The 15,999-nt window shown below is 35.3% G+C and overlaps 1 protein-coding gene across 3 annotated transcripts in view; it reads right to left on the bottom strand.

The window, feature by feature from the left end:
• Nucleotides 1-15,999, bottom strand: part of Serpinb7 (serpin family B member 7) — a 70,497-nt gene that overhangs the window by 27,597 nt on the left and 26,901 nt on the right. The window contains exons 2-3 of one of the 3 annotated variants that reach the window (XM_087191595.1): nucleotides 10,968-11,017; nucleotides 3,963-4,148 (exon numbers count right to left, since the gene is read on the bottom strand). In XM_087191595.1, coding sequence (XP_087047721.1) covers nucleotides 3,963-4,130 — 168 coding nt within the window. In that variant the 5' untranslated portion in view covers nucleotides 4,131-4,148; nucleotides 10,968-11,017. Of the gene's footprint in view, nucleotides 1-3,962; nucleotides 4,149-8,037; nucleotides 8,300-10,967; nucleotides 11,018-15,999 lie in introns of those variants that run through there. The other 2 variants (XM_004858456.3, XM_021239288.2) reach the window with 2 other exon arrangements.

The following is a 15,999-nucleotide window of genomic DNA, read 5'->3' on the forward strand; positions in this document are numbered from 1 at the left end:
TGATTACTTTTGGAGGTGGATCTTCCAATGCTGAACCAGCACTGCCATCCCTATAACAAAACCACTTTCTACATACTGCCAGATCTGACTTCTAATAGTTTGTTTTGTTAAACAAATTTCTATCTATGTTCATACTTTTTTCTTCTATTATCTTTATCCAATTTTAGGATTAGCACAATGTTGAGTTCCTAAAATGAGGGGAGAAGTCTTCCTTCTTTTTTTCTGCTTTAACTGTTTGATATAATTTATCAGTTAAAATGTTTATGAGCCTGCTGTTGTCATGTAGGTAGGTTTTCAAGCTAGGAATATACTTTCTTTAATAGGTGCTATTCAAATTTTATATTTCCTCCAGAGTTAGTTTCATTAATTTGTCTTCTAAGTTACTTCTTAGAAGTTGTCAAATTTATTTCAAAAAAGATTTTTGTAATATGCTTTCTATATCCTTTTAAATTCTGTAAAATCTGTGGTAATGTCTTCTAGATCTTAATATTGTAATTTAAAAAATGTATAACTGATATTGTGTAACAGGAAGAAAAGGTCTAAAAGAGCAGGAGAATTGGGAGGGCTAGGGGAAGGGAAAAAAGGGAAAGGAAGAAATATGAGAAGAGGAAAAAAATGGAAACAAGTTCTTTGCAAATAGGGAAGGGTGGAGGGGGTGAAGGGAGGGCAAGGGAAGGGGAAAGAAGATAAGAACCAAGATACTCATGTAAAAGTACAAGATCCCAATGATGAATGTAACTGTATTGTATACCTAAAATGTACCAATAAAGTTAATGGGGGGGGGGAAGAATAACTAATTAAGGCACGGATGAAGCTGAAATTTAATTTCCAAAAGGGCACTTTGCAAAAGACTGAAACTTCGTATAAATAAATTATGGGAGTAGTTTTATGGTTTTGACATTTTTTTCTCTTAAGCTCCTTATAGGAAGTTATAATAAGAGTTATGGAACCACACATGGAAGTAATTGATAGGACGGTGAATATTAAAGAGCAACTCTAGCAGGACAGCAGCTCTTTTAAATCTCGTTGACCTACCTCCCTTGAACTATTGACTCAGGAGGTACCAGGCATTGTGTACATCAAGGAAACTTCTGAAATTTCACCATGCTACCTTCAAGATGCCCCTGGCATGAGCTCACATGGTAAGACCTGGGTGGCTCTGCTGTTGTTGAAAGGTGCACTTCTGTGGTGGGGTGGACCCTGCTCATCATTGCTGACATAGTAAACAGCAATAACTTTGAAGCTTATTTTTTTTCCTTTTCTACTTGAATATTGTCAAAATGACCTCTTCAATGTGCAGATGAGAACCCAAAGGCCCACAGCGATAAAATAATAATTTTCCTAAGGCCAAAATTTGGACCCAATCTTCTAACTACCAGACCCAGTGTGTTTCCCTGACAGCAAGTTACTTCACTTTGTTCTTTTCCTTTTTTTTTTTTTTTTGAGTTACACATGCATTTGAGATGATGAATTTATTCTGCAAAACTTTCCCACAATAAAACCCCACATTAACCTACTTCAGTAATTGTAATCTTTGAGAAACAAATACCACAAATTATATGCAACCTTTTATTGTCAAATGGCATTATAGTGTATAAGTATAGCATGTATTGTTTATCACTTTACTATTTGGTTGCTATTTGGATTGTTTCCTTTTTTGGCTTTTGTAACTAATGCTACTCTTAACATTTGCATTCATATCTTGGGGAGGGCGTACGTTTCCATCTCTCTTGAGTATTTTTCTTTAACTTGTATAGCAACTTGAACCAAGTTGGGGCACAAAGGAGCCGTATGTGATGGTGGAGAAATTATGTTCAAATGACTTGCATTGATTATTTCCTTCTAAATTTGATTTACATTTGAAGCAACTGACTCTTCATATGGAATACAACATAAGAACCCTCTTTCTCAATCAATTCACATGCCTTTCTCTGGCAACCGTCCACCTCACCTGCTTATAACAATGTGATAATGAGGTCTATGAACTTAGATTTGCAGTTATAATTACAAAATTGTAGGCACAATTTTTAAAAATTGTTGATTTGATTTTCTAGCTTGCTTCTCATTACATTATTTTATTTATTTTTTTAATTTATGTTTTTCAATACTGGGAATTGAACTCTGGGCCTTGCGCTTGCCAGGCAGGAGAGGCACTGATGAGCTACAACCCCAGTCCCTGATCAAGTTCTTTTGTTATTTTGGGGGGGGTTATTAATTAATTTTGTTTGTACAATGTAAATATGCATAACAATCACATTCATCAAAGGGGGTTTGTACCTGTACATGACATAGATTGATTCCTCTTTTACTTTGTTCTTAAACATTATATATTTTATCCATGGATGGGTACATCTTTACTAGCTGCTGGCTTTTTTCAAAACATTTATATTTATTTAGAAACATACTGACTTTAAAGCTTCATAATAAAGCACTCTGAGTTGCATTTCAGTATGATGGCTTTGGGATAGTTGTTTTCAACTGGAGATTGATTTTGAGTAGACAAAACTTCCAGAGATATTTTTGTTCATCATGAATGTGGATGGGAGAGCACTGCTGGCATTCAGAGGGGAAAGGCCAGAGATGCTGCTAAACTCCCTTGCTGTGATGCACAGCGTAGGCCCTCACAACAAAGAATTGCCCAGCCCAAATGTTGGTAGTGCCATGGTTGACAAACTCTGCTTTAGAAGATCATGCTGAGTTTAAATTACAAGTACAGCATCTGTTGGCACACAGTTGGCATGCCAACAACCCCTCCATAAAGTCAAAGTGATAATGCCACTTTGGAGTATTATTAGGAGTGTCAAATAAGATTGTGTTTGTAGGGTTTATTCCAGAGCCTAGTACTAATGTCATTCTGAGCTGTGTTAGTGTTAGTGCCATCCCCTTAAAGTGAGCTGCTCTGTGGACTGAGTCATAAGCCTCTACCTTTAAACCAAATGGCAGTACTAGACTTAATAGTAGCTCCCAGCAAAAGACTTATTGAGATAATCAGACAAAGAGAAGAATCTTGCAAGTTTAAATTACCTACAGAAACGATTTTCAACAAGTACTAAGGTATGACAGATTATAACACAAACTAGCTTCCTCTAGAACTGAAATCAGCAGAACATGGAATGACTTCAAGCAGCAGAAACAAGAATGACTTCAAGACCTCTGCATGCAATCTGGACCTCGTATTTCACCTGCTCATGAGCTTCTGAGCATCTATAATTTCCTGAGAAAAGGGAGAGAGACCTTGGCCATCTCACTTCCTTGTATGGCATAGGACATAATTGTGTGAAAGGGACTATGTGTAAGGGTGCCTTCATAGGCACTTTCTGAAGGTGGTGGAAAAGGAGGTGGTGGTGATGACTATTCAGGTAGGTTTCTATTATTTGGTTTGTACTATTCTGTCATTTGTATCTAGGTAACCAATGTCTAAACTAGCACACCATTGGTGTCTCCTTCTAGCTCCCCTATCTCATATTTATATACTCAAGTAGTGGTTCTCAAAGTTTAGTGTGTACCTTGAGAGCTTTTTAAAATCCATATGGCCAGCCCCACATCTATAGTTTCTGATCAGGAGACCTTGGGTGGGGTCCAACATTTCCATTTCTCTTAAGTTCTCCGGGTAATGTTACTGGACTAGGAAACACGCTTTGAGAACCAGAAGATTAAGGAAAAGAGTCAGAATCATTTCTTGTTGCTTCCTAAATCAAAATCAAAGGCTGGCTGGTGGAGTAGCTGAGTGGTAGAGCCCTTGCCTAACATATGTGAGGCTCTGAATTCCATCCCAGCACAAAAAACAAATAAGTGCCTCAAGCTGTGTGCTTTCTTTCTGGAGAGGGATTTCTGAAGACACGGGAGGAGATCATACCCTGTGCCTTCCCAGAGCCCTCTATTGACATAGGAATCATTGCACTGGCACATTTTCTTGGGACAAACAATTTGCCTGATGATTTGATGCAAAAACTAAAACCGACCTTATCAATTTGATTTGCACAGTCACCTCGAGCACCCAAGCGGACAAGACTCAGGGCAGTGAAGATACTCAGAAAGGACAAGAATACATTTTCATTCCCTTGACTGTTATCCATCTCTCTGAGCAGGTTGAAGCCAAATTCTGCATTTGCTGCAGCAAGGGAGGCCATTGTGAAGCAGAGTGGAGCCTAGGAGACAATGGAACATTGAATTAGCACATTTCCTATGACTAATTCAAGTTCTATACGCATTTTTAAAAATTTAAATCTTCATTTCTTCAGGTTTGAATGCAATTATCAAATAATTTGAAATAGAAAGAAAAAATCCCTTTGGCCCATCATATTCATTATTAACATTCTACAATTATCTCTCCTAGCAAGCCTATGATGACACACTCATTTCACATTGATATTCTTCAGCACAAGGATTTCCTTTCTCTCCTATTCTTATCCAGGGCACATTCCTCTGGATGGCGGATTTCTGTCCTCAGTGGCCTTTGAGAGGCCTCTTTTCAAATCCCAAGCAGACACATTGGGTTTACTATTTCTCAAATCAACCCAGAGATCTAAACTGATACAGAGCAAAAACACTATTTACAGTGACTATTCTAACACTAGGCAGTCAGGGTGTCTATATAGCCTTTGCTTTCTAAACCATCTGTAATTTAATGAAAGTTTGAGGTTTAAAACATTACTTCTTTACCATTTTTGTCCATTATGACTTTCATACACAATGTTTTTATTTTGTACATCAAAAGGGATCTTATTTCTCTCTTCAAATTTTTTTGTTTGTTGGTGTTGTTTGAAACAGGGTCTTGTTGTGTAGTTCAGACTGGCCTTGAACTCACTATGTACCCTAGGCTGAACTCATGGTGATTCTTCAGTCTCAGCCTCCCAAATGCTGAGATTACATGCATATGTCACCATGCCTTGCTCTCAATTTTTATTTTTTTATTAGTAAATATTTGTAGTACTTAATGATCACATTCCTTGTGGGACGTTGATACATGTACATAATACATTTTAATTCTTAAAGCAATCCTTTATTCTGAACTTTTAAAAGACCATACTAATTTCAAATATAGTTCAACTTTTATTCCCATATATATATTTACACTTCTAGGATGATCATATTCTGAATTTTTAAAATGGAAAATATGGTTATCACAGTATGTATTATGAACGTACACAAGATTTTCTAACACACATCTATCACTTGCTAGAAAATCTAGACTGCAGTAGCAAATTTAAAGTTTTAGATGAAAATAAGGTTATCTTTGAATCATTCACAGTGTTGGGTCTGAAATTCAGAGGGGCCCCGCCATCATGGAATTCTTCAGAGACCTAAGTTGGCATTTCTTTGCAGACTTTGTCCACAAAGTGAACCAATATGAGAAGTAGGATTGCCTCAGACTAAACAAACTTGTATGAGTGCTCCAAATTATTCTCTTTGAACATTTCATGATATTATGTTTACATCTTACCATGTGACAAGTTCCAAGAGTCATAAACCCTATTAGGCCCAAATGTAATCCCAACATTGTTGCTAATAGTTGTGTGATCTGTGTTGTCTTTAATTTCTCTGAGTTTCTAAGGTTCAGGTCATTCAGAAAGATGATCTTTTCACAAGATCTGGCATAGGAATGGTGAGGAGAAAAATCATACCTTCCCCTTGCTTTCACCCTGTAAAAAGAGTGTACCGTACTACCAGGTATCTGATGTGGAGAGGAGCCATGTGGAAAAGAAATCTCCCTTCAAAAAGATTTGCAAGACTTCATATTTATTGTTGAAAATAACAGATGGTGCTAAATGAAATGAACCAGTCTTAGAAGGTAACTTGAAAGGCATAACTATAAAAATCTTTTCCAAATATTTATAATAGAAATTGTATTGAGTAGATTGAAAGTCTATTTTAACACATTGATATTATGTGGGCTAGAGCCTTTAAAATAAGACTGGAAAGATTTTTAAGTTACTCTGGGGACCTTTTTGTATAGTTCAACGGGGATCTGGAAGCTACCTTATGGTATTACATCTCAAAGTGCAAAAACATGCTTCATGGTAACACATTTTTTTGGTAAAGCCTCAGTTCTTCCTATTGCTTTAAAACTTGTGTCTTTCTATTTTATCACTTTGGTGGCACTTTGTTTAACATTATTCCTTAATTATTTTCTACATAATATTCACAAATTTTCATTTTCTAAATTTCAGTTATCCTAATAACTTTCCAAAAAACTATCATATTGATTAAAGAAAAGCTATACCAAAATTTGTTCATTTGGGAAATGAAGTACATTTTTTTTTACTTAAGATAAATTTTGTGGCAGATAAATCATACTAGGTAAAATTATCATATAAAAACATGAGCCAAGTCATTCTGAGACAAATATAAATTCTAAAGCCTTCACTGTTAGAATGATAAATGGTACTAAATTTTATGTACTTAAATATCTTCGTATAGGCATGTTCACTTATGTTGAAAATAAATTCCAAAAATATGATCCACTTAGCATAATTGTTTTTATTATCTTTCTCTGTGTAGATGCATTGTATTTTCTAGGAATGAAAGTAAGATTCTTCATTTCTTACCTGTTATAAAGTCTGAACCCACTGGCAAATGGAGAGCTTTATTTAAGACTGAATTAGTTATTCTATGCCCCAATGTGTCATAAAGAGACAGATGAGAAAAGTTAGCATGGAACCAAAACTGTGATTTTTTTTCTTTCACATATATTTATTTTCACAGCAACTTAAAAATATAGATAAAACTCCAACAAAAATAATGTAAATTTTAAAAACCACCAGATAACCAAAAGACTTGGATCCCAGTGGAAAAATAAATGCAAATTAAAACTACAGAAGATGCCAGTGTGATAATACCTAGTATGCCACTGTCCAGGTAGAATGCTAATGAAAAATTCTTTTCAAATCATAAAAGAAATTGATTTTCATAGTGTAATTTTTTACCTTACCAAAATATATCACACTTTCATGATGTTTCTTAAATTTTAACATACAAGGAGCAATTAATTCATAATTTTCAATTAATACCAATTAGCAAATTCTCATGAAAGTCCTTGAGTCCCAGCTTTAGTGTTAAGAACCTGAAAGCCCATGGTAGGGTAGCCTGAAGCTTATCTGATTACTTACAGCATATTTCAATCGAAGGGTTATTTTAACCCTTTCTTTCTTATAGTCAACATACTATTGTATCAAAACAACAAAAAAATGGAGATATTTTCACCAAAGCTTTGCTATTGTGGTCTAGTAAAAAGTTAAGACAAATAACTTTTAAAATAAAGTACAAGGAAAAACCAGGCACAAAACATATTCAGTGAAACATGAAATTATAATGATAATATTTCATGGGCATGCATGTACTGTATCTATTGATAAATTCTATGTCTTAAAAACTTAATAAAGTATTATCTACTTGGGATCATTTTGACTGTACAAAGAAAATCATATTTCATGGTGGATTACTAAAAAAACATTTACTAAATTAGAAGAGAATGAATAACTATGCAACATGCTTAATTTTAATTTTTGTCAATCATCAAATGTGATGCTATAAAGATAGTTGCTACTCTACAGAAGTATTGTTAAATCTTTCCATTTCTTTTTAAAACATAATTTCAAACTTTGATAAATCTATCCTTAGCTGAGTGCCCCACTAAGCTATGAAAACAGTTCAGTGCTATTCTCAAAAATTAGTATATCCCAACATACAGTGCCTTAAATAAGAATACTGGGAATGTTTGTGTATTATTCTCTATTTATCTACTTGGTGATAGAACATAAAGTTTTGATTGGTAGCTCATCCCCAGCACCATGCTGTATGATATTCTTAAAGCCAGTCCTGTAAAGAGGAGAATAGGATGAGATGATGCTGATAATTGGATGAGTATAATTTTTCAGATATGGAGAAATAGCCAAGATTTATACAGTTCTCTCTCTCTCTCTCTCTCTCTCTCTCTCTCTCTCTCTCTCTCTCTCTCTCTCTCTCCTCTCTCCTCTCTCTCTCTCTCTCCTCTCTCTCTCTCTCTTTCATGATGGTTTAGTCTTTTAAAATATTTACCTTACTGTCTTCATAGAGGAAGTTGGCAGCTGGTTGGGTGAGTCTGAAAGAGTTCCCTGCATTACTCTGAAATATAAAGCCTCTGACTCAGACACTCCCTCTCTTCTTTTGTGATGACCATGATAGTTTTAAATAATGCCATTACGATGAGATTATGTTCAGGTCTTTATAGAATAAACCAAAAGAGGTTTGTAGTGCTCTAATGCAGAGCAGTCAAAATAGATATTTTTAATGAATTAAATTTGACAATTGAAATGTTAATTAATATCACATGGTATTTTTGTATAATATATGTAAATATCCCTGTATTGTGGCATAACTGCCATTTTTCACACGTAGAAATTCTTTCACTGATTTATGTTACTTCTGTTTGTTCAATTACCACTGTGCACTAATTTTGGTATCTAACAATACAACAGAGCTCCTCCTCCAAGGAATCATATTCTAACACCTGTAATTTCATTATTATGGAGGGTCAGCACAATGCTAGAGATTTGAAGAAAACAAAGTTCTGAATGACAGAGTGTGCAATTTCCCAACCATAAAATAAGAATTCAGATCAATTATATTTTCTCTGTGTGTGTGTGTGTGTGTGTGTGTGTGTGCAATCACTAGCATGATTTCTGCCTTGGGAAGTAGGAAATATCATATTTATGGAAAGTAGGTACACTGACCTATTTAGAAGGAGTAGAATTTTATTCTATTTAGTGTTTCTGGCTTTACTTTACACTTTGTTCCTATAAGCGTTTGCTTAGACTGCCTTCATTTTAATTGTATAATTTAATGCTAAGTTGAATATCTTTTTTATGTGAAACTGTATGGTGACTATCATCTCAGAGAGACAGATATGTTTGAATGTTTTGAACATGTAGGAATAGATAGCTACTTCCCTCAGAAAACAAATAAATTAGTGATAAGAAAAATGAAAAATCACACATAAAAAAGTTATCATTATTAATTGCAGAGAAAACAAAAACTGTACTGCAAGACATATTATAGCATACTTTACAGATCAGTGGTGGACAAAGTTCTCTTTGTTATAATGATTTAAATATTAAATATTAAGGTAAATAAAACATAGCATATTTCTCTAGGGAGATGAGGAAGAAATTGTAAAGATGCTAGTGGGGAAAAGTCTATTCAAGAGGTACACCATTTTTTTTTTTTGGAAAAAAAATCTACAGAGAGTCTCCAAAGCAAAATGTGAAAAAAGCAACATTAGCAAGTTATTTAGATATTTGGAGAAAAATACAATATTAGTTGTTGCTTTTGGAAACTATCATCCTGAATATAGCTAAAGTTCCTAGGGAATGTGAGTTATCATTTGTGTGTATTACTTTTGCATCTATTTTGGTTATTATTATTTTAGGAATAATAAATGTGTGTATTAGATAGTTTTACTAAGCAGGAAAAAAAAGAAGTAGCAGTAAAAGTAGTTGAGTGTTGTTATTCCTGTTAAGTGGGAAGCAGAGGGGGGAAGAGGAGTGTGCAGAGGTTAATTATTTTTTAAGCCATATGTCAAACCCACGGTCTCACTCATGCTAGCTAAGAACTCTACCACTGAGATACACTTCAAGCCCTGAGACTACTGTCTTGTGTGGTAAGTTTTGTGAGCTCATCTGGACCCCTCATTACTTAGGTCACATGTAATCTACAAGTAAAAGAACAAATAAATTACTAAGCCTAGGGTCTTGGCAACTCTATCAGTTGTGTGATCTTAAATAAGTAAGTTAATTTTTCCATGCTCTCTTTTTTCTCATCTATAAAATAAGAATTTAGATCAATTTTAATTACATGTAAAATCAAAAACATAGTATTTCTTATAGACTAGGCCCCCAATAATTTGTTGCCCCTTCCTACCTCCTCTCCACCACCATTCTGTCCTTGTTATGATGTAATATATATTATTACCATACAACATAAGAAGCTTATGCACTTTAACCACTTCTATATAGTAAAACATCCCCCAAATCTGAAGATTTACCACTAATATCACAGCAGAGAGTTCCTTCTCTCTCAGGAAAATAATGCATTGGCATCTATGTAAGGATTTAATCACAGGGAGGATTGGGCAGTTGGGAAGGAACTTTCAGAGCCCCCGGCAGGGCAGGGAGAAGAGGTGGCTAAGTTGCATGGAGGGTGATGTGTGGAGGGAAGGACTAGGGTTACCAATTCCTCCAGTTGGCTTGAAACTTTCTAGGCTTTAGCATCACAGGACTCCCTCAGACCTGGGTTGTGTGTTCATGGAGATCCATCTCTTCCCTTCAGATACAGTTCTCAGAGCTTCTTACAAGCTCTTTGCTCATATAATGTATTTCCAAGCTGTGCTCCCCTCTGGGATGCAGTTATTCCAATCTCACCACAAAGGTATTTCTAACCCCCAAATATGCCACCATCTGCTTACTGATGCCTGAAATCTCCATAACAGAGATATGCATTCTCCTGTCACTGACAAAGGTGAAGTTTAGAATCCAAATATGTTGGATTTAGAAGCCAGAAAAGAATGCACACAGTGTGACTCCTCATGAAAAGATCAAACCAAGCAAAGTGTGTTTTTCAGGATGTTTCTGAGGGTGGACACACAGGTCAAGGAAGTGACTGTCTTTGTTCCTTCTAACGGAAAGGGAGGTTTTCTTGGTGAAGGAATAGCAAAGGAGGGATTCTTGAAATGTTCTGTCTATTTAATTTAACACACATATTGAATGTGCCTTTGTATGAATATATCCATTTATATTTCTTAATTTTTAAGAGTCAAAAGAAAATAAAGAAGTATAATTCTTCAGAAATAATGTCTCAGCACATTTTATATAACTCATAATCGATCCAATCCTGAGCGCTAACTTTGATGGAGGATGGGCTGGAATTCTAAGCCAAGGATAAACAATAATTAATAGGATCCAAAATAAATATAGAAGAAATGACAGACATACCTGATGGCAGAGGCCTGGAGTCACAGTGTTTCCTCTTGCAGCACCTAAAACTGAGCAGATTTGCTGGTGGTGATAAGGATCCCTCACCAGAAGAGGAATCCCTCCAAAGAAATGACCATGGGAGATTTCAGACCTCTGGGCATGATCACTGCCCAACTACATTTTTCTTGAGATTCAGAGTGAACTTAACTATGCCTGCAATAGCAGACAGGAACAACATAGTTGAATATGTAAATCAACAATATATTTACACCACCAGTAATGAGAATCTTACCTTCTTCCTTTGAGTGGTTAGTTTTTACTCATAAGCAAAATGTTTCCACACTGCTGAGGAGTGCTCAGCCCTAAAAGTTTTCCTTATGCATTCAAAGAAATGACAAAAAAGGACTGAGATGGGAACCTGATTTACTATTTAATGAACCAACATAAGCATTTCCAAAATATATTTTGATCCAAAAACTTAAAATTGGTCTTAAAAGCTTGTCACAGGTGCTTTTTCTGCACCCTGTCCAAGCACCTGCTTATTAATGTTTAGACTTTGCCTCTGGAATAGTTGTCCTGTGACTCAGAACACAGCACTGTTTCTAAAGAAACTTATAGGCATTTAGTTTTCCACAGGTTTCAAAATAGTGACTAAGCCAGTCATTATGTGGTTCATTCAGTTTGCATGTGAATCAGATTTGAAGAGGTAATTTTCTCAACTCCATGATGATGGTGTTAATGTAACCAGGTAAATAAATTGAAGATCAACAGTATTTATCAGTCTTTCTCAAAACATGGTGTATCAATACACTAAAGAGACATCAATAGACTAAAGCAAAGTTCAGTGACAGCTGTGACTCTGTTTGGTATCCAATTTTATTACACATTGTCATTGATCTTTTATAGGCCAATTTCTTTTTACTGTATCTTGTGTAAATTTGCCCGACATAATGGCCCAAAATAGAATTCAGTACATTGCTTTTTTATCATTCTTCAAACTTAGATGTTTATCTAGACACTTTTTTGATTAACTTCTCTGTACTGTTTCCTTCTTGCTCTGGTCCTCCTTCTTCCCAATTTGCTCTAGCTTGGGAATTTCCACCAGATAAATATGTCAGATTAGTTATTGCACTTGGCCTCCCTAGATGCTTACTGGAACTAAGAAGTTTCAGATAGCAGCTGAAACTTGGGGTGTTTATTCATTCTTGTCATCCTGCCAGACTTTCCTCCATCCCTCTAACCTGGCGATACAAAACTACATCTGTACCATGCAGATAAACACCTTGCTGTATCACAGGCTGGGGTTCACTGAGATAGATTTGCCCCCTGAAAAGTGGCCAGATAGATGTAAGCAAAGGTAGATGGGGATGAATTGGTTGCTTATATCTTTGCCATCAGAACATGCCACACTGGGACAGCAGTGCATTCCAGTCATGGCTCCAGCATCACAGTGTTGAATTTATTGTGTGCTGTCCCCACCTTCACTACTGAATACAGAAAAGTTTGTAATACTGGTTCTTCTGGATAGTTTTTTTTTTTAAGAGTAGGAAGAATTTATTGAGCAAAAGATCTGTCTAAGAGAGATAAAAGAGGGCCCAGAAAGTGGGTTGCCCCTGGATGAATCTTTTTTAAAGTGTAGCCAATGGTTACCAAAATGACTGGCCCTCTGTTGGAATTAGAAGGTACAATCAACTACCACCCTCCCAGGAAGGAGATCTTGCTAGCTTATCCAAAATCAAATAGAGTTATTATTGCTCACTTTATGATGGTTTCTGAGTAAGATGATAGTAGAGAAAAATAAAGTAACAGAAAATCCCCAAAACTATTTTTTTCATTTATCTGTTACAGTAAACTTTCCAATGGAAAAAGCTGCTGTTCATATAGAAAATATAAGCTTACAAATGGATTTTGTGTTTTCCACTTCCAGTGAAAATTGATGAGAGTGAGCTGAAATACTTTTAATGCCACAGCCTTTCTATATTCTACTGATTGAAGATATAAAGTATTTTCAAATGGTGAAATGGTTTGCAAGTTAAAGGCAAGGGATCCACATGACCCACAAATAGAATATACTCCTGGAATTACCAAGACTCAGCCCTAATTAAAGGTGTACTCATCATTGTTTTCTTCTCCATTTTAAGTCAGAAATCCCTCCCACTACTGTGTCTGCAACAAGCCATTTACAACTACCAATCCCAGTATGACATAAGTCCAAGAAGGAAACTCAGCCATGGGAATTAGCATGTCATATCAAGTCTTCTCCCTTGCCATACAGTGATAAGCTAAATTTCACAAGTACAGAAAAGTTCACGTTAATGATAACAGCCTAAATTTTACTGTCTCTTTTCCTCACTTCCTTGTCCAGAGCTGAAGCCTACTATGATGTTTGAGGTCCTCAGGGAAAAGTTCCCTCATCAGTTTATAGCCACCACATGTGCCTTTCATATTTTTCTTCACCTTTTCTGATTCCTCATCTATATTCTTAGTCTCCAGGCAGCACAGTAACTCTGCCAAGAATACTATTCACTGCCATCCTCATACGTGCCTTTTCATGGGGTCAGCACTATCACTTGGTACCATGAGGAAGTGGGAAGAAGTTTCCTTCCCCATCTTATACTTTGTTGCCAAGGATCTAGCAAGAATGGTTATTGCACCTGCATTTTCTAAATGTTGTCATCAAAATAGTCCTTTTTCCTGATGCTTATCTTTAGGACTAGTTGAATATCAGTGATTCTTGTCTTTTCATTCATGCATTGTACCTATAGTTACCGATACATAAACACTCTTTTGTAGAGTCCTTGTCTTAGTTAAATTAACAATATAGGCACTTTGGGGGGCTGTCAAACCTTCATATGACCCAAAAAGTTTTGAATTTTCTTTACAATTACCAGTAAATTTTCTATCTTTACAAATTTTATCTGAAGCATATTCTGTTATTATCCTCAAATGAATCACTAGTCATAGTTTCTACTTAAATATATAATATAAAATGAGAAAAAAATGTTCATTTTTTCCAACAAAAGCCTTAGAAATAAAACAAAGTGGTCTTTGAGGACCCAAAGTCATTTTCTCCAAATATGGAGTAATTTTATAAAGAATTATAGGAAAACATAATCTTCTTGCAATCATATCCATGCTAACTCTACCAGGAAGGTAATTTTTTTTTTCACATAGCTTTGATATCTTATGTCTGCCAGTCTAAAAGACCTTCCATTCATGGTAGCTTCTTAACTATATTTGTTTCAAGATTTTTTTAATCTTGATGTTTTGTACATCAAGATTTTTAACCCAATCATTTGAATTCAACATATAGATTCTCATCATGGTAAAGCTACTATATTCTAGATATGAGAAACAAACTCCTTCAGGCCAGAAACAAAGACTTACTCCTATTTTTTCTTTCTTCTTTCATGAATATTATAGTGGCTAATATTATACTTAGGCTTAATAAAAGTTAGTGAAATGAAATGACTAAGAGTAAAGTGAAAGTATTAGACCAGAAAATAAGGCAAATAGAATCATCAAGGAAGAAATTATTAATTACAAGTAGGAATTTGTAATAGTTTTACAAATGAACTAAGTAAGTTATTTAGATATTGGAAAATTAAGGTAAGAAGCACTCCTAGAAGAGGAAGTAGCATAAAGGAAAGCCCATTAGGATGAAAGTATATAATAAGCTGGTAATGAGGGTTGCAGGCATTTCTTATGCTGCTGTCTAGATGAACAATGATGTTATTAACAGAGACAGAAAGTTCAGCAGGAGTATGCATGATGGAGAAGAAGGAAATAATAAGTTTAGCTTTGAACACTGCATTTAAGATGTCCATAAGACATGTAGTTGGAAATTTATGTCTGTATATAAAAGAAGTAGTTGTGATATAGATTGCAATTTGAAAATCTTGAACATATGGCAGTTAAAACCATGACTGAGTTTCCCAGAGAATGCAGAACAGAAAAGAAAACAATGTATTTACTTTTCAAGGAAGAGATCTTGGGAAAGTCCTACATTTAAAGGTTAAGCACAATGTAGATGTAGATTTATAAAGAAAGATAGAATGGCCAGACAACTGTGGCTAACAATTAAATAGTTCTGGAAGCTAGGTAGTAAGCTTATGTGCTTTTTCTGCAGTAATATTTGTAAGCCCCAAAGTAGGACCGAGAGCAGGTTAGGCTGTGAACTATGAATCCTCATGAGATAGGTTAAAACTTAGTGTTAATGAGAATGCAGATGAAATGGTGGGGTATAAAGTTAAGGTAAGGCACAGCATAGTAAAAAAAGGAAATGACCTTCACAATTTTACAGAATACAGATTGTTTCTCACACTAGAGATACTATTCGGTATTTACACATGTGAGTTCTATTTATTTCACTTTAGAGTATGGCCTCAATATGCATCTATTTAGCTATAAATGACTCTAGTTTCTCATCCTTTATGGCTAAGCAACTGAAAGTGTAAATAAGGATAAAAATGATTAAAATGAATAATTGATAATTTGAAATAGGAAAAAGTACAGAGGTGGAGGGGTGGAGGGAGGGGAAGGGGAAAGGGAAGAAAGGAAAGGAAAAATTATGTGAAAGAAAAAAATGGAAACAAAGTCTCTGTAAATAGGGAAGGGTGGTGGGGGTGAAGGGTGCACAGGTAATGGGGAAAAAAATAAGAACTAAGATACATCATGTTCAGGTACGAACACCCAATGATAAACGTAAGTGTATTGTATACCCAAAGTGTACCAATTAATATATAAATTTTAAAAAAAAATACAGATTGTTCAGGACCATGGACATCAGCCCATGCAGTTCCCACCTTGAAGCTCTTATAAGGGATGAACATGGTAATCCTTTACAGGCTACACAGAAAAGAAACTAAGAGGGACTGATAGACTATATGACTGTGGACATCGGTGTACTAGAAGATAAGATATTAAGTAAAATTAGGGAAAATATTGAATACACAAAGTCCAGTAAGATGTTATTGGAGGTAAACTTTTCTGAATTCCACACATAGCCCATTTTCAGAAAACAAAGCTAGATAGTACCGAGTGTCCCTGT

Source organism: Heterocephalus glaber, unplaced genomic scaffold (assembly GCF_053883595.1).
Source record: "Heterocephalus glaber isolate CG9 unplaced genomic scaffold, H.glaber_assembly_v1.0 deba00000331, whole genome shotgun sequence".
NCBI classification, from domain to species: Eukaryota; Metazoa; Chordata; class Mammalia; order Rodentia; family Bathyergidae; genus Heterocephalus; species Heterocephalus glaber.